Below are 26,991 nucleotides of genomic sequence, written 5' to 3'. Positions count from 1 at the left end.
TCTTTGTCTGTATGGAGTTTTATTTCCCTTTTTTTCCCCGTCTGTTAATTCATTTCATGAGCAAAACTGAGACAACTGCAAAAGTTTAAAAGAGAAAGTGTCATAAAATCGAGGCCATTTGACCTTGACAAGCTCATCTGAAGCACATTTGAAGGCTTGAATAGCGCCCTCCCCTACACACACGAAAGAAGCATTCATATTCTCTCGAACAGATTGGAACGTCCATTTCTTCCTAGGAAGCATGGAAAACCAAGCCATGCAAAGTCAGATTTAGGATAGAAAAGAATCTAGTACCGTCTCAGACTACGGGGGTCCACGAGGCTCGGCGAGGGGGGAGGGGAGGCCGCCGGCAAGTGGCAATTGTTCGGAAAAACAATACAGCATTCCTGCTAGTTGGCTTTACAGCCATTTTCCCCAGAGCAGTTACTCGAGGCATGACTAACGGTAGGGCTAGAACCCCTCACAATCTCTCGTTCCCCGGAGGGAACCGTGTAGGATGGATAAGGGCAGTGCCTATTAGCCTCCGCTGGCCAGTCAACATGGCCACCTTCACATGGCAGAGGGCCACCCGGCGCTGGTGCACGAGGTGGCGAATGGAGGGTGGTGGTGGCAGGAAAGACCCTCGGCGAGAGCCACAGCACAAAACGGCCGCCACCGCCACGGCCGCCGCTGGGAGGCGCGCGCGCCGGCAGACCTCCGTGGGCAACGGTCGGAGGGATGTACCATACCCTCGTACAGGGGAGGCCGTCCTTCAAATCCAAATCCTCTCTTCTCCAGCAATCAACGTGGGGATGGGCGTAAACCCCAAGTCTACTCACTTACATCTCCATTTAACCCACGCCATCAAGATGACTAACTACTGGCAGGAGGCCCGGTTAGCTCTGCTCGCCCCCCCCATCGGTAGAATGGTTCAGCCGGAGCTCGGCTCGGCGGACCTCCCTGCCAACCCCCATCCGCCCGCCCGCGGCGCATTGGCGCGCGACGCCGAGGGGCGGAGCCCGAGCCGGGCGCGCGCGACCCCCTGCTCTATAAATACTGGGCCGCTTCGCCCGCCGCTCCGTTCGCTCCGAGTCTCCAGCCTGCCGAGAGCTGAAGCGATCCTCCCTCTGTGTCTTCCGCAGCCCTCCGCCTCGCCGCCTCTCAGTCTCCTCAGAGTCGCCCTCTCTCACCGCCGCCGCCATGAACGGGCAGCTCAACGGCTTCCACGAGGCGTTCATTGAGGAGGGGACGTTCCTCTTCACTTCCGAGTCTGTAGGGGAAGGTCACCCAGGTGAGCCGACGGGGACTCGGAGGAGGGAAGGGCGGAGGGCAGTGGCGCTGGGGGTGGTCGAGGCCGTCTCCGGCGGCGGTGGGCATGGCAGCGGCCGCGCGCTTCCCTCGTGGCGCCGCGAGTTTGCAATGTGCGGCCCCGCTCCCCTCCCCCTTTCTCCGCTCCTCATCCGGCGGCGCGCCCCGGCATGCGGAAGGTTCCAGAAATCGAGAAGGGCGGGGGCTCGAGGCAGTTTTGAGATCGGCGCGGGGAGGGCACTGCTTCCTCCTCTTTAGTCCCGTCGCCTGGAAAAACCTCAAGTGGGCGACCCCGCCCCGCGTGCTCGCGTCCGGCCGCCGGGAGCGCGCGCCCCGCATTGCAGCGGCTACCACGTGTTCGCCGCATGTGGAATTGGGGCGAAGCGGAGCTGGCGGCCTCTACCCACCCGACCCCTAGTTTGGAAGTGGGGGCTGGTGTCTCCGAAGGTCCCATCTCTAATATCCCTGACTTCCGGCCCCTGGAAAACGCTTAAGAGCATGGGTAGACATGCCCTTTAGCCTTCAAGGTGACAGACTGCCACTGACTAAATATAGCGCGAATTAGAGAAGGCATCCCTTATTTAGAGTGTGCTTGAAAAGGATGAAGTGCATGAATTAAGTGTATACTCCCATCGCGTTAGGTTTCGTTTTAAAGTCTTCCCTTTGGTCTTTTTCCTACAACTAAAGGAGGATTTATTTCATGTTTCCTTAAGGCTTTGTCCACTGAACCGCCATGATGAGATCGGTTATAATGAATCTATTATATGGACTTTGGGTTTCAGATGGAACATAACCATTTAGTAAATACTAATATTCAGTTTGAGCTGTTTCCGTTCGCAGGGGGTCCACAGCAATATTATTACATGGCTTGTGAGGAGCATCTTGATGAGTGATGGTTGAAAGACAAGTGTTGCTGTGGCTCCTCCCACACTCCCCTCAAGGAAAGGAGTATCTCCATATCTATTGAATCACTCCTTAGTACAGCCATTAGATTCCATCTTAAGGTTCTGTGGCTGCAATACACATTTTGGGGTAGTAACAAAAATCAAGGAACATAGAGCCAAGCACAGTGGTACACTAACTACTACAATCCCAGCGTTTAAAGTATGGAAGCAGTTTAGTTTGTCAGCCTGGGCCACGTGTAAGACCCTGTCTCAATACCACAAACATTCCAGACCAGGATACTGCCATTTTCTAAATTGATGAATCAAGGAGAAATTGGATATGGCTTAGAGCACACTTGAAAGTTTCCTGGAGCCGAAGGCAGAGGCAGGTGGATTTTTCTGAGTTCCAGGACAGCCAGGGCTATAACCCTGTCTCAAAAAAAAAAAAATTACTGCATTTTTTGTTTGCTGGTGTTTCTTCTGTTAAATTTATTTTCATGGTTAAAAAAAAAATCTCATTTCCCTATTGTCTAATAATAGGGGAAATGGACTGTTTTAAGAAGTTAATGACCTGACAGTTGGCTCTTTAGTAGGTTTGTAACATTTTAAATGTGGGGGATAAAAAGAACAGTTGTCTCTAAAATACACTGTGAGGTTATTTCCTATGGTAGGCTTTGAGATATCAAAATAAATCATTTTGACTTTGATTAATCTGAAGGGCAGAGGCAGGTGGATCTCTTGAGTTCAAGGCCAGCCTGGTTTACAGAGCAAGTTCTAGGACCGCCAGAGCTGCACAGAGAAACATGTCTTCAAAAACAAAAGACTGGAGATTCTCCCTCTCACCTTGCAAATACTACTATAACTTTACATCAAGCTTCTGTCACCTACAAATTCATAGCTATATTTGCTTCTTGGGTTGCACATAAACTGCTAGTTACATGATGAGATAGGGTTAGTAGTAATAGTTAAGTTGAACCAGGAACTTTTATTTTCCAGATAAGATTTGTGACCAAATCAGTGATGCTGTCCTTGATGCACACCTTCAACAAGACCCTGATGCTAAAGTGGCTTGTGGTAGGTACAGAGCACTTGTTTATGAATGGCAAAAAAGGCGTTTGAAGCAAAGTTTTGTGGTATAGGTAATACCAGCTACTTGGGAGGTTGAGGCTGGTAGCAAGTTAAATGCCTATGTGAGTAATTTACTAAGACCTTATCTGAAAAACAGAACATGAAGCCAAGCCCAGTGATACAGCTTATATAACATGATTGAGTTCCTCAGCAAAAACCCCCCCCTTAATATTTTAAGTATAAAACTTTGTTTTATTAGAAACTGTTGCTAAAACTGGAATGATTCTTCTTGCTGGGGAAATTACATCCAGAGCTGCCATTGATTACCAGAAAGTGGTTCGTGAAGCCATAAAGCACATTGGATATGATGACTCTTCCAAAGGTATGTTTTAAAGATTTTTTTCCCCCTGTGAACTCATTTTTGCAGATACAGAATCTGCAAAAATGATGCTAGTGGGAGAGACTTCTGGAATGTTCCTAGTAATCCTTGACTCTACATAGTTACACCATATCCTCTAAAATGTGACACATAGTGTAAAAGCAGTCTCCTATCCTACAAATAAAGTGACAGATTCTCATCAATAGTGTGACCAGACATGATGATGTAAACTCAACTTCTGGGTGTCAAAGCAGGAGTTGGCTGCTTGCTTAGTTGTAGTTTGAAGTCAGCCAAGTTAGAGACCTTATTCCAAACCATAGAGGGGGCAGTAAGTGAATTATGTGAATATGGTCTTTTAAAGAAGTGCTTGACCACTTGGCTTTGGCATGTCCAGCTTTCTAGCAGCACAGCACTACTGTTAACATTTTGGAGATAAAAGGAAGGTTACTGGAACACCTTGTTTTATAGGGTTTGACTACAAGACTTGTAATGTGTTGGTTGCCTTGGAACAACAGTCACCAGATATTGCCCAAGGTGTTCATCTTGACCGGAATGAGGAAGATATTGGTGCAGGAGACCAGGTATTACGATGTTTATTAGGATCCTTTTAAATGTTAAATTCTGACACTTTTATTGACCACTTCTCCATATTTTTAGGGTTTGATGTTTGGTTATGCCACTGATGAAACTGAAGAGTGTATGCCTTTAACCATTGTCTTAGCACACAAGCTAAATGCCAAATTGGCTGAACTACGCCGCAATGGTACATTGCCTTGGTTACGCCCAGATTCTAAAACTCAAGTAAGTAGTGATCTTAAACCTACATTTCTCTCAAATTACATTAAAATTCCCAAGTTAATTATAGCTGACTAGGGAGAATCCTTGTCTTTTCTGCTATATTTGAACTTATGATAGAGAACCCACTATAAAGCTGTTTGACAAGTGTTCCCATCTGTTTTGCATTCAAGGTGACTGTGCAATATATGCAAGATCGGGGTGCTGTGCTTCCCATCAGAGTCCACACGATTGTTATATCTGTTCAGCACGATGAAGAAGTTTGTCTTGATGAGATGAGGGATGCTCTGAAGGAGAAAGTGATCAAGGCTGTTGTACCTGCAAAATACCTTGATGAGGATACAATTTACCACCTACAGCCAAGTGGCAGATTTGTTATTGGTGGGCCTCAGGTAATATATGAAATGTTTTGGTTTATCGTTGGTTTCTGGATGCCACCATTTTTTTTTCTAGTCTGCTTCCTTCATTTCACATACACCCTGTATCTTTTGTAGCCTAGGCTACCATAGAATTCACTACGTATCTAATGTTATGGCATTGTGCAGCTTGTTCTGCCAACAAGTGCCTCCCAAGTGGGATTATGGGTATGATCTACTTCTGGCTATAGATGAATCTAGAATGGGTACTAACCACCTCTTATTAGAAAAATTACATGGCCAAGAGTGGAAGTACACCTTAAATCCCAGTACTTAGGAGGCAGGAAAAAACACAGGTGGATCTCTGAGTTCCTGGACAGCCAGGGCTATTATATATTACACAGACCGACTCTGTCTCAAGGGAAAAAAATTACATGACTTAAATCCTATAATTCCAGGGTGATGCTGGCCTGACTGGCCGAAAAATCATTGTGGATACTTATGGCGGTTGGGGAGCTCATGGAGGAGGGGCCTTTTCAGGAAAGGATTATACCAAAGTGGACCGTTCAGCTGCTTATGCTGCTCGTTGGGTGGCAAAATCCCTTGTTAAAGGAGGTCTGTGCAGGAGGGTTCTTGTTCAGGTATGTAGTGAACATTTATATGGGAGAAGGGTACTTAGTAAAATATTTCAAATACTTCCCTATTTTATAACAATGTATTTCTGACTTTTAGGTCTCTTATGCTATTGGAGTTTCTCATCCATTGTCGATCTCCATTTTCCATTATGGCACTTCTCAGAAGAGTGAGAGAGAGCTATTAGAAATTGTAAAGAAGAATTTTGATCTTCGCCCTGGGGTCATTGTCAGGTAAAGATGGTAAAACCTATTGCTAGTGAGATAGGGGTTTGGGACATATATACTAAAATCTGAGGAGATAGAGGTAGACTTCTCGTGAGGGGAAACAAATTTTAATTCCTAGAACATGCCAATATTTTAAATTGTCTTCAGACAGGGATCTAGCTGATTAAGTTAGTGTTCTGTGACTTAAAATAACATTCTAGAAAGTTCTCCATCTTTGATTCTGAGCTTTGTGCTTATCTTAACTAAGGGTGCTACATTAAGAATAAGCTAAAGTGGGATGCTCAAAGTTACAAAGAAAATAACCATAGTGGTCAGTGATTGGACCTTGGTAAGTATTCAATTGGAATTCCTGAGAATGATAAGTTTTCATTTGTCAAGCCAGAGCTGGAAAACAAGAACTGTAGTTACTATTAATAAAAACTGCAAGTAACACAAGGGAAGTAACAAATACTTTCGCCATGAACTTTTTTCCTAGCAAACCCCAGGGAGAACTGAACTCATTTGCCAGAACTCTTGAAATGAGTCTTGCTGATTGTTTTGCTCTGTTTTAATTTAATGCTACATATTAAGTTATGGACTTGTATATTCCAGGGATCTGGATCTGAAGAAGCCAATTTATCAGAGGACTGCAGCCTATGGCCACTTTGGTAGGGACAGCTTCCCATGGGAAGTGCCCAAAAAGCTTAAATATTGAAAGTGTTAGCCTTTTTTCCCCAGACTTGTTGGCGTAGGTTACAGAGAAGCCTTCAAGCTCTGAGGGAAAGGGCCTTCTTCCTAAATTTTTCTGTCCTCTTTCAGCTCCTGATCAGTTGCAGTCACTCTAATCAATGACATGAATTTTAGCTTTTGTGGGGGACTGTAAGTTGGGCTTGCTATTCTGTCCCTAGGTGTTTTGTTCACCATTATAATGGATATAGTGAGCATAGGTGAGCCATGTAACTGCCTAGAAACAAACACTGTAGTGAATAATGCTTTGAAATCGAACCTTTGTGCCCTATCACCTAATCCTCCAAAGTCCTAATTGCAATTACTTTCCCACCAGATGCTGAAAACATCCTTGTAGTGTGCACGTAAAGTACTTGTAGTTTGACTGTAGACTCTGGCAATGCCACAGCCCTGTCAGCATGAATCTGTAACGTCTTGAGCTCTATTTATTGAATGTGAAGCCCCTGTCCTTATCCTCCCTGTAACTCATTTCTAATTATGTAGTTCTTTATCAGGGAGTGTTCCTATCCAATCAATCTTGCATGAAACGAAAGTTTCAGTTGGAGCTCTAGCCTGACTTTGAAAAAAAAAAAAAAAAAGGCAGTTACGATTAAACCATCTCCCTGGTGCTTATGCTATTAATTGCCACCTCAAACAGCACCAAATCAAAATCTCTCCACTTTTCAGCTGTCTTTGGAGGACGTACGTAATAAGGTTTTATTTAGTAAACCAACCCTATGCATGGTTTCAGCACTAGCCAAACCTCACCAACTTTTAGTCTAGAAAAACAGGCATTTGGCACCCTTGTGATATACAGAGAAGTCACAGGGCAGTACCTGAGGGTCTGTAGGTTGCACACTTTGGTACCAGGTAACTTTTTTTTCTTTATAAGAAAGAGTACTCCACACTGCACAATAGCTCCTCCCAGGGTTTTAACTTTGTTTTATTTTCAAAACCAGGTCCAATGAGCTTTCTGAACAGCTGGTGTAGCTACAGAGAAACCAGCTTCCTTCAGAGAGCAGTGCTTTTGGCGGGGAGGAGGAAATCCCTTCATACTTGAACATTTTCTAATTGCTTATTTATTGTATTCTGGGGTATGGCGTAAGTACAGAGAAGCCATCACCTCAGATGGCAGCTTTTAAAAGATTTTTTTTTTTCTTCAACACCATGAATTCCTTTAACATGTTTCCAGCATTCCCAGGTAGGCCAAGGTGTCCTACAGAAAAACCTTGGGTTAGACCTACAGGGGGTCTGGCTGGTGTTAACAGAAGGGAGGGCAGAGCTGGTGCAGCTGGCCATGGAGAAAGCTGACTTGGCTGGTGTGGTACAGAGAAGCCAGCTTGTTTACATGCTTATTCCATGACTGCTTGCCCTAAGCAAGAAAGTGCCTTTCAGGATCTATTTTTTGGAGGTTTATTACGTATGTCTGGTTCTCAATTCCAACAGTTTAATGAAGATCTAAATAAAATGCTAGGTTCTACCCAAACTGTGTCTATTACTTGTCCATTGTTGCTTTCTGAGCTAAAATTTATAGCATCTGCTACCCATTGCCAGCAATAAAGTTTTCAACCAGGACTACGATAAAAGCTTAGTGATTTAGAAAGCCTGGCTTATACTGTGCATGCACCACGGTTTATGGAGGTCAGGATTTTTATTCACACTTGGAGATCCGTCCTGGGAAATCAACACTGTCTGAAGGCTTTGGCAATTAAGTGCTGCCTTTTGGATGGCAGAAGCAAGCAGAACAGGGGTCAAGAGGCTTCTGTGATGGCAGGAATTTAGTCTATATGCTAGATAGGTATTTTACTCTTTCTTGGCACTAAAAACATTTAAGAGTTGGTTTTTCAAGTCCTGGAACCCTGTAGACCAGGCTGGCCTCAGATCCGCCTGCCTTTGCCTCCCCAAGTGCTGGGATTAAAGGCATGCGCCACCACTGCCTGGCCATTTAAGAGACTTTAAGATGAGACTAATTTCATAGACATGTAGCTTTAATTCATAGCAATCAGAAACCCTGCTATGGTGTTAATGTTACACAAAATGTATTGATTTTCTTTGCCTGGTGGTGATGGCAGCTTGTTCCTTTAATCCTCCCACTTGGGAGGCAAAGATAGACATAGTTAAATTGCTGGTAGTCTCCAGAATGGCTCATGTATCCATCCAATTATTCAAGAATAGCAAGTCCTTATCTCAAGTTTTTAGAGGCTTGCTTGCTCAAGACAAAAATGACAAATTGCCCACTGGCAAGAACAGGACAATTAGGAACTTGAGATCCTCAGCTACATAATTTATATTTGGGGGTGTCCTGGGGTGAGACCATCTCAAAAGTGCTCTACCACATAGATGTGCTTGTGAGATCTTAAAAGCTAGCTTGAGCCCTCAATCTTAAGGAGGTCCTGAGAAATACTAGGTACATAAACACTTAACTAGGCCAGTGAGAAGAGAAGGAAATATGGGCAAGCAGGAAGTGTACTCGAGATAGGTGGAGTACTAAATAGGGTCTTGCTTCCCCTGCACTGTCCCTAAACTGAGCCTCTGCTGAAACTATAGATGCATACCAGTGCCCAGTTTATTTGGTAAGACTTACTGCATGGGAGACTATGTTACCAACTGAACCCCCATTTCTAGTCCCAAGCAGCTTAACTACTACTGAGCTCATCTCCACTTAATTCACTCTTAAATCAACATGGAAGGAGCATCGCGTGAACCTTGGGTTCATAAGCACTGCAAAAGTTTGAAAAGGACACCCCCCCCCCTCCTTACTACTCAGGGCTGACCGTTTAAGGACATAATGCCAGGTTGTATTTCATCAGAGCTCCCCGAGCCAACCCCTCTGGCCCATTGTATGCATTAAGCTAGATTTTTGGTTCTCCATTCTCAGACCTAACCTGTGCAATTGACCCTACCCTGGTCTTATCCCTAACTAGATTTCAAAATAAAGGGTGAAGGGATAGAGTGATAGTAGAGATAAAAATAGGATGAATAGAAGGAAGATGTGATGGAGTTGGACAAATACAAGAAAGCAGAAAACCTCAAGGCTTATGACTCAGCAATGGCTTAGAGAGTTACCATTCACTAAGCTGATTTATGCAAAAGTAAGCCATCTGGCTTCCCTATTTAGTAGTGCTATTCTGATGCCAAAGATGCTGAGCAACTTGCTGGCTACAAATAGGAATAAGTAAATTGTAAATTAAAATCTACCTTGTGCATTTGTTAGTACCTGGTCACCCTAGTCACTTGGCATTAACATAAGTTGTAAGCTATAATTCTTCAGCTTTAGTGTTGGTGGGTCTGAAAATTACAAGCAGCAGGATACAGGACCTTAAATCTAACAGATTTCAAATTGTCAACTCCCAGATGCCTTTGGGTAAATTTTGTCTTCCTTTCTTCAAAGGTAAAGGCCAATGCTTCTTAAAGTACTAAGTATGTTAATTCAGGTACACTGCTTCAAATGGTACCAAGCACATAGCAAGCACAATGAATTCAGCTACATTCACTGTGGTGTAATTCCTTTTCCTAAAGAACAAGTCAACTTAAAAAAAAAAAAAATGACTATTAATAAGCCAGGTAGTGAATTTTGAGACCACTAAAACAAGTTTAATAAGAAAGCCAGGTAGTGATGTCCCGTGCCTTTAATTTCAGCACTCAGGAGAGCTGGTCTGGTCTACATGGAGAAATCTTGTCTATAAAAACTAAAAGCCCAGTGGGGCGTGGTGGCACACACCTTTAATCCCAGCACTTGGGAGGCAGAGGCAGGAGAATTTCTGAGTTGGAGGCCAGCCTGGACTACAGAGTGAGTTCCAGGACAGCCAGTGCTACACAGAGAGAGACCCTGTCTTGAAAAAGAAAAAATACAAAAAAAAAAAAAAGAAAAAAGAAAAAATGTAAGCTATAATTTTAAAGAACTTATAAGGGGAAAAAATGTAAAGGGAAAAGCAACTAGGTTTGGTGATCTATGTAATTACAAAACAGGCTGAAGCAGAGGGACCAACCATGAGTTTGAGGCCAGCCTGGGCTGTACTGTGAAAGCCTGTCCCATATCATTTTTCTCCAAAAATATGTTCTTTGCGTAGACAATAAGCCTATAACAGGCTGCCCCCACATCTGCACAGAGCATCTGTACATCCCTCAGAACTCAGAGTGAACATGCTCAGAATCTGGCTCTGACGGGTGATTTGAAGAATCTGTGTTTGAAGCACTTGACTCATCAACTGGTTCAAATGGTCGCAAGTTTGCATATGTCACCTCTTGGGCTAGTTGCTCTAGGGAAGGGCGGCCTAATAGCAGGTTTCGGAGTGAAATTCGAGTCATCAGGAAGCTGAAAAGAAAGGTAAACACTCAGTCCAAATGTATGTTTCTATGTAACTTCAACCAAAGCCCTCAGGAAACATTTGGTCTAGACCCCTTCACCTGTGGACACAAATTACCTGAAATGACCCTTCCACATCTCAAATGCAAGCAGACCCTACTCTGAAGCTTGACAAGATTCTAGGGTAAAACAGGAATAACCATGGAAAGGCTAAAGATAAGCAGGCGGAAGGGGGTGAAGAGGGGAGAGATCCCTAGGATTTGTTATGCTAGGGGAGAGTAACCAGGCTTGTTGAGCACCTGATGGCAATGACATGCTTCTGTGACTGAAACTTACCTGCGTCGAAAGACGTAGAGCTTTCGCAGCACGAAGCGGAGAAATCGCTCATGGAAAGGGCTATTTCGCCTGCGTTCAATTTCTTGGAGCTTCCTCTGTCGTCTGAGAAAAGTTTGGACCAGAGGTGTTGGCTCAGGGCCCCCTTTTACTTCCCCTTCCAAAAGAGGCTGAAGTTCTGGAGGCAGGGGCCCTGTTTCTGTCCAGAAGACACCAAAAAGGATCCGATGAGAAGGCCCATTCTCATTTAGAAAGCCCATTTCCATCAACTAGAAGCTTCACGCACTCTCTTTGATGTTCGATTCTGTAACACTGACTTCTAAAACCAGGTACTCTCCCTGCCCAAGCCTTCATGCACTCACCACTTCCGTTCTCCACCTTCTCCTTTAATTCTTGCAGATATGCCAGGTCTTGCTCCAGTGCGACCTCTGTAGTGTTGACATAGACGTACATGTAGCAGGAAGGACTAGATGATACAGTATAGACTTTATGGTACTCTCCAGCAGGCAACTGGTGCGGGAACAAAGGACACGTTTCACTCTAACGTCCCTAGCTAGGCTATTGCCGCCCCACTCTAATCCTACTGGTGCTTTCTTTCTGTGCGTTGGGAGTCTGACAACGGCCTCTGGAATCACAGCTTCTCCTAAATTTCTAACGTTCTTATTTTACGATACTAAATCCCCAGTTAGTTATCACTGCTAACCCCAGAAAATACCTGCATTTTCTCTCCTTCTTGAAGAGTCTGATTTTTCTGTTCTGCCACCAATTCCACGGTGACTTCTCCCTGCAGCAGCTGGATGCTAGTGTTGCCCAGGTCTTCACTCACAAAATTCTCCAAGTGAAGCCCTGCCAGGAGCAAGAGAGTTCACCATCCCACCCCACCTCACCAGCACAGATAGCACACCTTCACAGCCATCGCATCCAGAGTCCCCTCCCTACCCCATCATATGCAATGTCTCTATGGTCAAGGAAGCCAAAGAAAGACAGCAAAATCTCCCCTGGCCTTCCTCCATACCAGGGAAATCTGCAATGAAGACCACCTCGGTGTGGTTGTCCAGACTGCTCTTAATATCCTGTAACTTGGTCCTCCAGGGAGATAAATCCATCAAGAGTGGCTGCACCCAAGGTGTGCGCTGGAAGGGGGACCAGACAGCCTGCACGATGTCCACACGAGGGTCAAAAAGCCTTCAAAAAGGAAACCATGTTCTCAGGAGGCAACAGCCACCCACCCACCAGATTTCTGGTTCTGCTCCTTTCACCACTGAACCCACGTTCTCGAAGGAGTAAGATTTCCCAAAAAAAGAAATGCCCGCGGTCAGCATGTTATTGCCAGTCCATGGCAGAGAGGAGGGGAAAGAATGTGAGTTAGTGGCCACCTGAGACGGCATTGTGTTAACAGTGTCTGAGAGAACAGTCAGTTCACTTTTCTCCTGGATGATGGTGCCCCCTGCTGGACCACAACCAGATCAACCCCGACATGCACTACACTGAGAGAGAGCCTTGTAAAAAGCAGACAACTGGGAGACTTCAGCTTTTCATCTTGGCAAAAAGAACAGTGCTTCATCTTTCCCTGTCGCTGCTCCCCTTGCCCACCTCTGCTGGAAGCGGTCATTGATGGAGACCCAAATATCAAAGTAGATCTGGGGCTCAGTGACATTGTACTTGGGAAGCAGGAGGCTCAGGCAAGTGGCATATTGCTTCAGCATGTCTGCATGATCCTTCCATCGCCGGCTCTGTGTGAATACCTGCCCCAAACCCCCACATTAGTCCCACGTTGTCACTGTCAACCTCCAAGACATGCACTGCCAATGACATAAACATCTCTGCCTGCTACCTAACTTTACCAGGAGGGAAAAAAAGAAAGTTGTCTTGGGTGGTGAATTTTCATTGCTAAATATTTACTTACCTTTCCAAAAACATAATCTTAATTCAAAACAATGACAAACTATCTCATCTCTATCCACAGTATATATGTTAAAAATATTCAGCACCAGCTGAAACAGGACCAGCCTGGGATATATAGAAATACCCTGACTTATTGATTTAAAATATGGTCTGTTGAGATGGTTTAACAGGTTAAAACACTTGCCATGAAACCCTGAAAACTTGAGTTAAATTACCAGAACTCACAATGCTGTAGAAAGAACTAACTCCTCAAAGTTGTCTCCACATGTGCCTGTCTGTCTCTCATGTGTACACACACACATACACACACAAACACACAAAATAATTTTTTAAAAAAACTTCAAAAAGCTCAGGGATGAGGATGTAGCTCACTGTTAAAAGTATGTGCTTAATATGTGTTAGGCCCTGGGTCCAGCACCAAAAAAAAAAAAAAGAAAGAAAGAAAATGAAAAAAGAAAAGGTTCCATCTGGTTTTTTGAGGAAATGCAGAGACCCAGTTTGTTTTACTTTATGGTGTCGGACCAAATACGATCTCTGAAGAACTGGCAGCATCAGAAGTCTCACCCCAGGGTTAAGGTAGCCCAGCTCGCCCGTGAGGCCGTCGCGGTAGGTGATCTTTACGTGCTGGTGGGAGCGGGAGTGCACCATCATGTCCCAGGAATAGCCATACAGCCCATTTGTCCAGTTATTGTAACCCTGGGAAGACAGAGCACACAGCATTGGTTTAGTGCTTCTCTACCAAGAAGACTACAGAACTAAGCCCTTCCTTCCTTCCTTCCTTCCTTCCTTCCTTCCTTCCTTCCTTCCTTCCTTCCTTCCTCCTTCCTTCCTTCTTCCTTCCTTCCTCCTTCCTTCCTTCTTCCTTCCTTCTTCCTCCTTCCTTCCTTCCTCCTTCCTTCCTTCCTCCTTCCTTCTTCCTTCCTTCCTTCCTTCCTTCTTCCTTCCTTCCTCCTTCCTTCTTCCTTCCTTCCTTCTTCCTCCCTTCCTTCCTTCCTTCCTTCCCTCCTCCCTTCCTTCCCTCCTTCCTTCCTTCCTTCCCTCCTTCCCTGATCCTGCCACACCAGGCACAGCCCGAGCCCAGCCTTGGTGTGGGTGTCCAGATGCCACGAACCTGGGTCAGGAAGTGGGAATAGGGCAGGAAGAGCTGCTCTAGGAGGTAGAGCAGGGTGAAGATGGCTCCCAGCTGGTGGCGCAGCCCGGGCTTCGGGCCAGCTTTGCCCCGGGACCTCTTATACACACAGGAAGCACTAGGCCGAGGAGCGGCTTTGGTGGGCAGCAGCTCTTGCAGCCTTTTCGGGCATCGGGCTACCAACTTCCGAGGCCATTCAGCTGAGCAGAAGAGAGGGCTGCTGGCCAGCATGACATAGGGAAACATCCCTAGGAAAGCAGGAAGAAGACATGTCCGTGTGCTCACACTCCTTCTACCATCACCCCTTATGAAGTACTTCTACAGTCTACTTCTCAAGTGCTGGGACTAGAGGCGAATACCATCCCAGCTGGTTTCCTGTGGTGCTCGGGATGGAACTCAGGGCTTTGTGCACTCTAGAGAAGCACTGCAGCAGCTGAACTGCTTCCCGAACCTAGAAGTGCTTCACTGTTCTTCCCACAGACCCTCACTGTGCAGCACGCTGGCTGCCCCCGGAGCTCCCAAGCCGCTCATCTTTACCTCTTCCCACTTTGCAGTGACCATACTGGGTTCACCCAGTACCATCTCCTGCCTGTGGATCACCATCCCCAGTTGCTTCCCACGGCCCTGCAGTCACTCTCCCTACCGCTGCAGGCACTGACCGATGCTGAAGAGCTGCGAGTTCATGCAGTGAAAGTAGGACACGAAGAACAGGCCGACGGGTCTGGAGGCATCAAAGAAGAGCAGGAAGCCAGCCGAGAGGTCAAGGAGAAGCCCACACCAGTGTACTACCAGCAGGCTTGTCAGCTCCTCCGACAACACCAGCCTGCAGACATGGGGACAGAAGGCCAGGGCTGGTCAGCTGGCTCACCCAGCAGCCAGAGCACAAGCATCAGGTGCTTCAGTAACCTGTCCCTGACGAAGGATCTGCCCAGCAGTGGGGTACAACAACTAAGCCCCAGACGCAGACAGAATGTTCTACACTGGAGTTTCCAATCCCTTGACATTTTCAGGTGTCCATTTTCTCCCCCAAGACCCCCTGTACGAGGAGTAAGGCCCAATCTCCTGGGATAAAACTCGACTGGAAGCATGCTGGAGGAAGCTGGCGCCCCATGGACATCCTAGAGCAGAAGTGTGGAAAGGCGAGCCTGGGCTGGGCGTGCAGCTCACAGAAGGGGGGGCACGGGGCCCACGGCGCTTGCCGCGCATGCAAGAAAAAAGCCCCAGGTCTGCTCCCCAGCATCTCACAAAACCGGATGTGGCGGTGCACACCTGTAATCCTAACGCCTGGGAGGCAGAAGCAGGGGGATCAGAAAGGTCAAGGTCATCCTCATGGAGCTGGGGGCTCGCCTGGGATAGATGAGACCTTTTCTCAAAAGAAAAAGAACAGGCTCACTTTTAAAAGTTGACCGCACTGGGCTGGTAACATGGTTAGGTACTAAGCCTAGAGATCTGAGTTTGATCCCTGGCACCCACAAGGTGGAAGCAAAGAAGCAACTCCTGTATGATGTCCTCTGACCTCCACACATAGGCCACGGCACATGTGTGCCAAGTGTACCTATAAACACATACAAGTAGATACATGGAAAAATGAAAATGTAAAAAACGAGTGACTGGCTGAGTAACAGGTCAAAGTTCAGAATGTGGAAAACAGGAAGTGGGAAAGAGCAAATGAGGGCGACTTGGAAGGAAGGAGAAACCGCAGATGAGGCTGCCTGTCAAGCAGGAGCGGCATCATCTGCCTTTGCCAAACTGTCTGAGAGCTCCTGTGGAGACTACAGTCGCTGGAGAGATGGCTCAGCAGGTCACTGCTCTTCCAGGGATCCTAAGTTCAAATCCCAGCAAGCACATGGTGGCTCACAACCATCTGAAATGGGATCCGATGCCCTCTTCTGGTGTGTGTGAAGTCAGCTACAGTGTACTCATATACATACAATAAATAAATAATAATAAAGAAGACTACAGTCATACTGCATTTAATGCTAGAAGAGGCAGAGGAGCTCTGAGTTCAAGGCCAGCATAGTCCACATAGTAAGGATCAGACCAGCCAGAGTTACATAGTGAGTCCCTGTCTACAAAAAATTAATAAATACAATAAAAAGAGTTGGATCAGGGCTGGGGTGCTTGTCTTATATGCATAAAACAGAAAAAGTGAGCAAGCCATGAGAAAGAAGGCAGTATGCAGCACTAGCACTGCATGGTCTCTGCATCGTCAGCTCCTGCTTCCGGTTCCTGCTCTGCCGAGTTCCTGCCCTGGCTTCCCTCGATGATGGCAGAGGACTGGGATGGGCTGGATGGGTGCCCAATTAAACCCTTTCCTCCACACGCTGGTTTTGATTGTGGTCTTATCGCAACAATTGAAAGCAAAGTTGGACATTAAGTCACCTAATTCTGATTCCTTTCTCTTTTTGACCATCTATAGCACAGAGTCTCCAAGATGCAGTTAGGCCTCCATCTTTCAGCATCATTACTCTGTATCCGGCTGAACGGGGAGATAAGGCAAAAGTCAGATATGTGTTACACAGACCTGGCGAATGAGGCCCCCGAAAGGCCTCTGTGCTGACCACTCACTTGAAGGGACTGAAGAGCCAGTGCCGGGACAGGTGCTCCATGGAGTAGCCCCCAACCCAGTCAGCATCGAGCTTCTTCACACCCGCGATGAAGTACACGATGAAGATCTGCAAACAAGAAGGAAGCGTGAACGTCTAAGCAAACAAAGAGCGCCTGTGTTCTGCAGGAAGCGCCGTGATTCAAAGCACTCGTTGCTCTTGCAGAGGGCCTAGGCTTGATTCCCAGCACCCACGTTAGGCAGCTCAGAACTGCCTATCACTCCAGTTCCAGGGCACCTTCTTCTGGTCTCTGTGGGCACTGTATGCCCGCAGTCCACATACACACAAACAGGCACACAGACACAAGTAAGAACAAATGCAACTTTAAAGAATAACAGTTCTCATCTCGCCCAATGCCCCAGAGAGAACAGATTAACTCCTCTAAGCTTCCCCTCACTGTCATTCATCCAACAAGCTCTAAAATTCGAATCCAATACACCCAAGGTCTTATTCATTCCATGATGGAGTGGGAACTCAGAGATTGAGAAATTAGAAAAAAACGGAAGGGCCAATCTAGTTTTTTAACAAAAAGAATAAAGAAATAACCAGGGCTAACAAGATGGCTCGGTGGGTAAGCATGCTTGCTGCACAGGGCTGACAGCTTGAGTCAATCCCTGGTAAAAAGGATGCAGCATTCATTATGTATCTGTGCTCACTCCTCCAGGGAGATGGGAGAATCACCTGCAAGCTTTATGGGTCAGCTAGCCTGGAGTATGCAGTAGGGCAGAAACATGAAGAGAGATACCGCCTCAACAAGTGAAAGAGAACCAACTCCCTAAGTTATCCTTGTATTTCCATGTGGATGCCATAGCACATGCACCCACACCCCGATATCCCCCACATAATGATAATAATAATAATAATAATAATAATAATAATAATGAAGTGTTGGGTGTTTTTTAAGATTAGGTCTCACTGTATAGTCCTGGCTGGCCTATTTCTTGAGTGCTGAGATTAAAAGTATGTATAGTGTATTCTTAAAAACAAGAAAGAATAGCTGGGTGTTGGTTGCACAAGCCTTTGATCCCAGCACTCAGGAGGTAGAACACTGAATCTTTGAGTTTCAGGCCAGCCTGGTCTACAGAGTTTCAGGACAGCCATGGCTACACAGAGAAACCCTGTATCAAAACAAAACAAACAAATAAAAATCATAAAGCAAGAAAGAATATAGGGAGGCAGAGGAGAAGGCCTCTGACCACTGCTGACCGTAACAGCTCACCGGGAGCCCCTCCCCATCTTGAAATCCTGAACCTTGCTGGGTGGTGCACAGTGCATAAAGCATTCTCCACAAATGCATGAGGGCCCAAGGTTAATCCCCAGGACCCATGTAAAGTAAGGCACAGGAGTTTGCATCTGTTCTTACAGCTCCTGAAGTGAGATGGGAGAGAGACAGAGACAGGGCAGTTTCTGGAAGCTCATGGGGCAGCCTCAAACAAAACAAAACAAAACAAAACAAACAAACAAAAAAAGTCAAGGTGGAAGGTACACACACACACACAATTCCATACCTGGCCACGCAGAACTGTGTAGTTCCAAAGGGGCACGTGAGCATTCTTCTTTCGGGCATTCAGCAAGCCATCCACAGACCTATAGGAAGGAGGTAAAAACATCAAGAAAGGCCTCCAAAGTCCAGCCGCATTCCCGTCCTACTATTAGGCCAGTCATGTCTATCTCAGAAACAGCTCTCATGCCTGCCCTGATTCTCTGGGCTACTCTGAGGCCCTCTTGAAACACATGCGTACATTTTCCTGGGATGTTATGTTGCGAAGGGAGTCTCTCATATCACACACAGACTGGCCTCAAACTCACCAGGTAGCTGAAACTAGTCTTGAACTCCTGACATCCCTGCCTCAGTATCCCAAGTGCTGGAACCACAGGAGTGTGCTGCCATACCTGGAATATGAGTGCACTATAACAGCAATGACTACTAAGATCATAGACGAACACTACCACCATAGATGTTCTGTGGCTTATAAAGTCTTATCCCATTATAAACTGAAAATAGCCTTAATTTAAAAAATGTATTTGAGATACATAAACTACTGAATGTCACAGCATGGCTTATACACTATCTTAAATGTGCTCAGAGAAAACTGCAATAGCCTACAGTTGGGCAAAACCATCCAGGACAAGACTTATTTTATAATAAAGGTTGAATATTTTAGTGAATACTATATCGACTAAGTAAGAGTACATGTGTGATGGTTTCTATGTGCTCCACCCAGGAAGTAGCACATTTAAAAGGTGTAGCCCTGTTGGAGTAGGTGTGTCACTGTGGGTGTGGACTTTAAGACCCTCATCCTAGCTGCCTAGAAGCCAGTCTTATCCTGTTTGCTTCAGATGAAGATGTAGAACTCTCAGCATCCCCTGTGCCATGCCTGCCTGGATGCTGCCATGTTCCCACCTTGATGATAATGGACTGAACTTCTGAACCTGAAAGTCAGCCCCAATTAAATGCTGTCCTTAGAAGAGTTGACTTGGTCATGGTGTCTGTTCACAGCAGTAAAACCCTAACTAAGACAACAGGCATTTTCTCACCACGGTGTGAAAAACATTCAAGTTGAACCATTAAGTCAGAGACTATCTATTGTGAGTCATAAGATTAAAACTTCAGCCGGGCGTGGTGGCGCACGCCTTTAATCCCAGCACTCCGGAGGCAGAGGCAGGAGGACTTCTGAGTTCTAGGCCAGCCTGGTCTACAAAGTGAGTTCCAGGACAGCCAGGGCTACACAGAGAAACCGTGTCTCAAAAAACCTAAATAAATAAAACTTCAGTGTAGCGGGGCATAGTGGCACATGCCTACAATCCCAGGACTCGGGAGACAGTGACCGGAGAACTGCCAAAAGTTTGGAGCCAGTATGATCTACACGCAATGAGAGCCCGACTCAAAACAAATGTACACACACAGCGTTTCCTATTGGCTCACTCCACAGTTTGTTCCAATGAATCAGATCAAGTTCAAAGTTCAACTAGAAATGACAAGAAGGAACACTTGAGGGAATGTTTGGAAACCCTACGGGGTGGGCAGGAGAAATGCCTCAAGCAGGCAATCCGTTCAATTCCTGAAGCCCACAAAAAGGTGGGCTGTCTTCTGACCTCGACACAGGGACCACGGCATGCATGCCCTTGTTCCCCTAAACCGCGTGCTCCCAATCCTACACAATAAAAAATTCAACTAAAAACTAAAAGTAGGCTGGGCATGGTGCACATAGGTTTAGTCCTAGCACTCAGGTAGGCAGAGACAAGCAGATCCCCATGTGTTTGAGGCCAGCCTGCTCTACTGAGCAAGTTCTAGCATTACATAGTAGACTATGTCTCAGGAAAAAAAAAAGTAAATAGATAATAAAACCACCAAACAGGCGACTGGAGAGATGGTTAAAAGCACTGGCTGCTCTTCTACAGGACCTGGGTTCAACTCCCAGCACTCACACAGCAGCTCACAACTGCCTGTGACTCCAGTTCCAGGAAATCTAGTACTGTATTCTGAGCCCCACAGGCACCAGGCACACACACATGGGGCACATACATCCAGGTCAGCTAAATATACATCCACATGAAATAAAATTAAAACACACACATGAAAATTCATACACATATAGCCCAAGCTATAATCCTCATGTCTGCCTCCTCAATGCTGGGAATACAGTTATGCACCATCTGATTCAGCTATACAGTATGACAGTAAAAAAAAATGAAAAAAGAAAAAAGAAAGGGAGGGCGGGGCTGGGAAAGCAGCCCAGAGGCTCTGAGCACTTCCTAGCATGTATAAGACCCTGAGTTTGATCCCCACCTCCATAGGGGTAAAAAAGGAAAAATAAACTTAAAATATCCCCCAGCAAAATAATGCAGAGCATAAACTAACATGTATAAAATACACGCCAGGATCCAGTGCTAGAGGACTCCTGGTTTTAAATTTTATCCTAAGAGAGAACAGAGAAGACAGGCTACTAACCCAGATTTCCTCTGAGGCAGAAACCAAGCAGGCTGTGATAAGGTCAAGGACAACAAAGCCCCATTTGTCTCCTCCCTGCTGTGTAAACCTAGGCTGATTCTTCATTTCCCCAAGACTTACTTCCTCAGCTCAAGGGAGCTCATGTGTGTTTGCTTGTTTTGAGACAAGGTCTCTCATTCATTCATACACACACACACACACACACACACACACACACACACACACACACACACACATCTCCCAAGCTGGGCTCTAATTCGAAGCAACCATCTTGCCTCAGCATCCCAAAGCGCTGGGAATGAGCACCTAAACCTGACTCTTCATCAGGATTTAAAGAGGGAAAAAAAAAATGTAAATATGCCCGCTACACACAAAGCCCTGAGTGTATGATAGGTAATTTTAAAAAATGTCTAAAAGTCACAAAAGTGGAACTTGGAGGTGGGAGATAGCCGTCAAAGCAACCTTTTAATCCTCTATGGTCAAAGTTAGACATCCTGAATTGGTTTCAAGTTTGACGATGGTAGGGCATGGGAAATGGGGTCACAGCCTGGTGGTAGTGGCCATGCTCAGCTCGAAGGAAGTCGGGTGTGCACACACACACACACACACACACACACACACAGCTTTACGGGAGAGACGTAAGCGCTTGTGTGTCAGTGTGAACCACCTCCATCTGGCTCACTGTGCTTCCACAGCTGCAACTCACGATGGGAAAATCTCAAGGTCTCGGGGCCCACCACCCTGGCTCCAAGGCTTGTCCCCACCTCCCCTGAGAAATGGTCACCTAGGCCAGAGACGCAGTGGGTTCCTTTCACCTGGGACAGCACTGCTGAGCCACCCTGGTGGCCCCTGTCCTTTGGTTTCTGCTATCACTTCCACCTCACAGCAACTTCTATGTTTGGCTATAATTCTGCCTCTCTGGGCTCACACACAGAAAGCAAAGTCTGCACCCCTGCAGTATCTGAAAACAGCTATGTCTGGCTTTAGTCTTCTCTTCTTCTAAGATGCTTACAGGAGAGGATATACCAAGGTACCTGGAGAGATAGGAAAACAGTGAAGGGGTGGGATGGACACTTTCCTATGGCCCTGCAATCACCCAACTTGCTGGCCCTTCCCCTTCCTAAATCCATCCAAAGCAGGCAAGCAATAGAGCTGAGCAGGCAAGGGCGCTCACCATCAAGCCTACTGACCTGAGCTGGACCCCCAAAACCCACATGGAAGAAGGAGAGAACAGGCTCCCCCAAATCCATCCAAGTCAAAGTAGGACCTCATAACTCTACTTTGCAAAACTTGATTAAAAATATGTCTACTGAGCCAGCATGATGGCTCACACCTGTAATTCAGCACTCAGGAGGCTAAAATAGGAAAATAGCAAGTTCAAGGCCAGCCTAGACTATACAGTGAGTTCTAGACCAGCCTGAGATACAGAAATACAAACCCCACTTCCCCTCCCCCTTCAAAACCAAAACACCAATAAAAACTGTTCCCATTGGACAGTTTCTAGGACTTCACTGGGCCCCTATCTCTCTGTAAGCATCCTGACCCAGACACACCTCCCCTCTATTTATCTCCCAAGGCACATACCAGTAGTGGTTTGCATCCATGAATGTCAACTGAAAGGCCAACAAACCATACAGATAGGAGTGATTGTTCCACGAAGTCTTGTCCAGGAGAAACACGTACCAGTACGGTAGCAGGAATAACACACAGCTTAGCCGGTAGCATAGCCCCAGCATCATGCCCAGTGCCCCTGGGGATTGGTGAGGAGAGGGTTCAGGTCAAAGTGTCACCACCACAGGCCCAGCTTCCCTGGGACTGAAATTAAGAAAAGTCAGCAGGCATTTTATAATCAGGCAGAGAGCTACATGGGAGAAGAGTTGTGGGGTCATGACGACTCATATGATACACAGATGAGCGGGGCAAGAAACTGAATCGCAGCAGACGTGGCACAAGCATCCAATGACTTGGCTCACCAGAATGCTGCTGGTGAGTGTCTCACAGGCCCTGGTTCAGACCCCAGCACCCAGTTCCCCTCACCCAGAAACATGATGGTGTAGACAAGATACATCCAGTCCAGTGGCAGTGGGCGCAAGGCATCCAGCAAGGGGAAACGGCACACATCCAGCCCATCCAAGTATTTTCGGTCCAGGGAGCTAAGGCCGCGTTCCTGGGGAATGTCCAGCAGCATCAAGAAAGCTGTAAAGGCAGGCAGGAGAAGACACCTGTCAGGCAGCCACCGAGGAAGCAAGACACAGCTCTAAGCATGCCCAGCTCCACGCTTGAAGTTTAAGACTAGCCTGGGCTACACAGTCATCTGGAAATAGGGAAAGGCTCTAGCAATTAATCCTTTACTTCATCTCCTGCTGTTTTAGGATGAGGTGCTAAGTGCCAGAGGCTCACAGAAGGCAGGTCAGCTACAATAGCATAGTAACTTAGACTTAGATAAGTAAACTTTTTATTATACAGCAACCTTAAATTTCTCGCAAGACAAAGTCTTACCCTCTGCCCTATGCTCTTCCCCCTCTGCTGCCTCAAGAACCAACAAGAAGAAATCCCCCACGCTGGGGCTGGCCCCCACACCTGTGCAGAGGTGGGGCGGCTGGAGAGATGGCCCAACTGAGCAACCATAAGGACTGTAGTTCAGGGCCCAGCATTCATGTAGCATGCTGGGAATTCTATGCACATCTTTGATGCCAGCAATGAATGGGTAGAAACAAGAGGCTTGCTGCTTACTGGCTTCCTGCTTGCTGAGAAACTGCAAGCCCCAGGGGCTCAGAGAGAGATTCTGTCTCAAAGAAACTAGTGGGGTGGGGCAGAGATCATCTGCTGGCATCTGTGCTCATGCTTAGACTTCCACCCATTCACCTGTGTATGCATATAATCACACACACGTGCACATATAATCACACATGTGTGCATATAATCCCCCATGTGTGCATATAATCACACATGTGTGCATATAATCACACACACACCTGTATATTTATATATCTATAACACTAATGAATAAATCTTTTTTAAAAAACTTCAAAAGCCAGGGTTCCTAATACACCTTCAATCTGGCACTGGGGAGACAGAAACAAGCAGATCTCTCTCTGTGAGTTCTAGGTCAACCTGGTCTACATAGTGAGTTGCAGGGCCACCCAGGACTATATATCCAGGACAGTGATACCCTGTCTCAAAAAATCAAAACAAACAACAAAACAAGACAAAAATAACAAAATCTCACAGGGTTGCTGGTAGGATTAAATAAGACCTAAATACAAAACACTATAGAAAGGTAGGGTTTGAGTAGTTACATCTATAAAGATACACCCTACCGAGCTGTGAAAAGTGCCCCAGGGGGCCTTTCTAACATTTTTTTTTTTAACCTCCTGACATACCCAGGAAGGTAGTGGTATTTGCTCAACACACCAAGACAAATAAGGGACACTCAGGTCTGGAAAGCCACTTAGGTTCAGGCAGGGTTTCTCAATCCCGGGAGAAGCTGCAGTAGCCAGTCTGGTTAATTATCTATAGGGATATTTACCCGTTTGTTACAAGACATCAAGTGTATCCTGGTACCAGCACAAATCCCAGCAACCACCTATCTCTCTTCTCTGAAAGTTCTGACAACTAAAAAGGTCTCCAGGTTGCAAAATGGCCCCCAGCTAGAAACTGCTGGACTTAAAGGCACATCTTGGCACATCTGTAACCCTGTGAGTTGTCACCCTGGCTATTTCTCTGAATTGCTTAGTGTAACTTCTGAGTAGCTTCACGACATGAACAAAATGTCTCTCCTGTCAGGTGTCATGGTGTTTGTAATCCCAGCACTTGAGAAACAAGAGGAGCACTTAAGAGGCCAGACAAACCTGGTCTATGTAATGAGACTATTTCAAAAGCCAAAAAGAGCCGGGGAGATTACTCCATTGGTAAAAAAAATCAAAGTCCTTGTTGCAAGCGTGAGAGGCTGAGTTCAGGTCACTAGCACTCATGTCCAAAGCCTGCCTGGCATGGTAGCTACCGATCTCAGTGGCTGAGAAACAGGCTGACCCCTGGGGCTTGCTGGCCAGCCAGTCTACCTCAACTGGTGAGCTCTAGGTTCAGGAGAGAGAAACCCCACCTCAAAAACTACGATGGACAGTGGCTGAGGAAGACAGCTGACACCGACCTCTGGCCTAAACTCACCACATGCAAGCATGCTCTTGCATGCACACAGGCATGCAGCTGTTCCTCTACTCCATGTGTCCAAAGCATTTCTAAACACTAAACCCTAACTGCAGATGACAAGGCCAGATAATTCCAAACTTCCAAAGAATTCTTCCATTATTCCAATACCTTCAGCTCTAAGGAGAAGAGATGGGCAACTAGGCTGGAGAGAATGGCTCAGCAGTTATGAGAATGCAAATAATCTTCTTTTTATTTTTCTTTTTAAAAAAGATTTATTTATCTTATATATATGAGTACACCGTAGTTACCTTCAGACACACCAAGAGGGCATCGGATCCCATTACAGATGGTTGTGAGCCACCATGTGGTTGCTGGGAATTGAACTCAAGACTTCTGGAAGAGCAGTCAATGCTCTCTTAACCTCTGAGCCATCTCTCCAGCCTGCAACTGATCTTCCAAAGGAACAGAGTTCAGTCCCCATCACCCATATCAGGCAGCAACTACCTTTAACTCCAGCTCCAAGGGGTCCAACTCCCTCTTCTGGCTTCTACAAGCAAGCACACGCCTGGCCTACAATCACACAGACACTGCCCTGGTTAATCTTCGTCACCTAAAAACAAGCTAGAGGACCTCAACTAAGGAAATACCTCGAAGAAATTGGCCCGTAAGCATTTATGTGAGAGGGCACAGCCTACTGTGGATGGTGCCACCCTGGGCAGGTGATCCCTACTGGTAGAAGAAAGCAGGTTGAACAAACCACGAGGAGCCAGCCAGCATCTACAAGGTTCCTCCATGGCCTCTTCTTCAGTTCTGGTCTCCAGATTCCTGCCCTGACTTCTCTCCGAGATGGACTACAACTGTAAGCTGAAATGAACTCATGCTTTTCCAGGTTGCTTTTCATCATGGTGTTTTTATCAGAGTAATAGAAAGCAAACTAACACATACATACATACACATAAACAAAATAATGATAAATCTTAAAAAGAAATAAGATGACATTTTCCCACCACTACCACCACCACCTCAACCAAAATGTCCCCATCCAGAAAATGGACTTACCAAAGAGAAAACGAAAGACAGCCAGGTTTGCAGGGTCCGTTGGTTTGTTAAGCAGGGTCACGACACTCTGCCAGCTAGATAAATCTGTCCATTCAAACCCTAAAATTTTCTCCATTCGGCTGCCCTGTTTCAGTCCTGATGTCTGTGCAGACTTGTTTTTCTGTACTTTATCTACAAACCAAGACCTGGGGTCAAAAAGTGCGTGGGAAAACCGCAGTCCCTACAGTCTAGGACCTCCACCCACTGGGTTCTTCCACTGATCCAGCTCCTGCAACCTTCTGAGTCTCAGGTCATCCAAGATTCTCCTACGATCTTCCAACACAGACCGCCATCTCTCTCAATAAGCCACTTCCCCACTAAGACCACCGTGCCTCTCGCCAACCCTCAGCCTACCTGAGGCGGGAGCAACCAGTGCGGAGCCGCGGTGCACAGCCATGACTGCAGGGACAGGTGAGCCTCTCTGCAGCCAGGTCGGACCCAGTGGAACCTCCAGACTTAGACTTGCTGTCTTAGGCCCCGCCTCCTCGACACGTAAGCACTCGCGCGGACGGCCGGAAAGCGCCCGCACTGTCGTGAAGGCCGGAACCCCCGGCCCCGCACTGAAGCATAGGGGGCGTGGGCTAGGAGTGTGGGCGGGGCGATCCTGAGCCGAGCCCTGAGCTCAGAGACCGGGTGGGTATGAGGACCTTTGGGGATGGGCAGCGCAGGCGCTTGCTAAATCTAACTTTGGCATTGAGAGGAAGGAGTGACAGTTTTCAGAACAAGTGTCTCTCTCTATACTACTAGCTATCCCATCACATACTTGAACTTCAATCTCGACGCCTGCTTTGCTGTTTTTAGATTGGATCTCTTTTTGTAGTTTTCTCGCTTATGTAAACCAGACTGGCCTCAAATTCACCTGCTTCTGCTTTTGGAGTGCTGGAATAAAAACACTCACCACCATGCCTGCTTTTGAGACCGAACTAGCCTCGAACTCCCAGCAATCCTTCTGCCACTCTGCCTCTGTCTCCCACATTTTAGGATTTAAAAACTAAGAATTATACTTTCCTAATTTCATTGAGTCCTTCCCGAACCCCATCAGGAGTCTCCAGGTTTGAACATCCCGTCCCTGCACCCCCTCCCAAAAAGTCGCGAGGTGCAAAAGGGTAGACTTTTCTGCAGATGTGGGTTGGGGAGTTAAAGACGCACTTGGAAGGGGCTGGGGAGATGGCTCAGCAT

General features: G+C 46.5%; 2 protein-coding genes and 1 long non-coding RNA gene across 13 annotated transcripts; 1 reads left to right on the top strand and 2 right to left on the bottom strand.

Annotated features, from left to right (window-relative positions):
* On the bottom strand, nt 1-1,933 carry Particl (promoter of Mat2a antisense radiation induced circulating long non-coding RNA). The gene has a single exon (NR_046011.1). It is a non-coding gene; the product is annotated as a promoter of Mat2a antisense radiation induced circulating long non-coding RNA (long non-coding RNA).
* Mat2a (methionine adenosyltransferase II, alpha) lies at nt 1,060-7,820 on the top strand. Of its 3 annotated transcripts, none has more exons than NM_145569.5 (9): nt 1,060-1,270; nt 3,168-3,245; nt 3,499-3,621; nt 4,087-4,199; nt 4,276-4,419; nt 4,587-4,805; nt 5,228-5,410; nt 5,502-5,635; nt 6,221-7,820. In NM_145569.5, exons 1-9 carry the CDS (start codon nt 1,180-1,182, stop codon nt 6,321-6,323), a joined length of 1,188 nt encoding a protein of 395 aa, NP_663544.1. In that variant the 5' UTR covers nt 1,060-1,179; the 3' UTR covers nt 6,324-7,820. The 3 variants fall into 3 exon arrangements, with proteins under 3 accessions (NP_663544.1, NP_001350728.1, NP_001350727.1); NM_001363799.1 differs by having other exon boundaries at nt 5,877-7,820; NM_001363798.1 differs by having other exon boundaries at nt 5,502-7,820.
* Nucleotides 7,257-26,337, bottom strand: Ggcx (gamma-glutamyl carboxylase). Of its 9 annotated transcripts, XM_030255512.1 has the most exons (16): nt 26,167-26,317; nt 25,774-25,944; nt 22,603-22,761; nt 22,150-22,315; nt 21,350-21,599; nt 18,122-18,200; nt 16,576-16,682; nt 14,667-14,830; nt 13,990-14,255; nt 13,443-13,574; nt 12,567-12,718; nt 11,989-12,158; nt 11,689-11,819; nt 11,336-11,483; nt 10,977-11,172; nt 7,257-10,649 (listed from the first exon to the last, which is right to left on the bottom strand). In XM_030255512.1, the coding sequence occupies exons 7-16, from the start codon at nt 16,614-16,616 to the stop codon at nt 10,460-10,462; spliced, it is 1,590 nt and encodes a 529-aa protein (XP_030111372.1). In that variant the 5' UTR covers nt 16,617-16,682; nt 18,122-18,200; nt 21,350-21,599; nt 22,150-22,315; nt 22,603-22,761; nt 25,774-25,944; nt 26,167-26,317; the 3' UTR covers nt 7,257-10,459. The 9 variants fall into 9 exon arrangements, 4 of the variants coding, with proteins under 4 accessions (XP_030111372.1, XP_006506477.1, XP_006506479.1 ...); XM_006506414.4 differs by lacking the exon at nt 21,350-21,599 and having other exon boundaries at nt 22,150-22,380; nt 26,167-26,313; NM_019802.5 differs by lacking the exon at nt 21,350-21,599 and having other exon boundaries at nt 9,510-10,649; nt 26,167-26,308.
* Nucleotides 26,338-26,991: the final 654 nt, after the last annotated feature.

This window comes from Mus musculus, chromosome 6, assembly GCF_000001635.26.
Source record: "Mus musculus strain C57BL/6J chromosome 6, GRCm38.p6 C57BL/6J".
In the NCBI taxonomy this organism is placed as follows: Eukaryota; Metazoa; Chordata; class Mammalia; order Rodentia; family Muridae; genus Mus; species Mus musculus.
The sequence above is the reverse complement of the archived record's forward strand: the minus strand, read 5'-3'. Positions and strand labels throughout refer to the sequence as shown.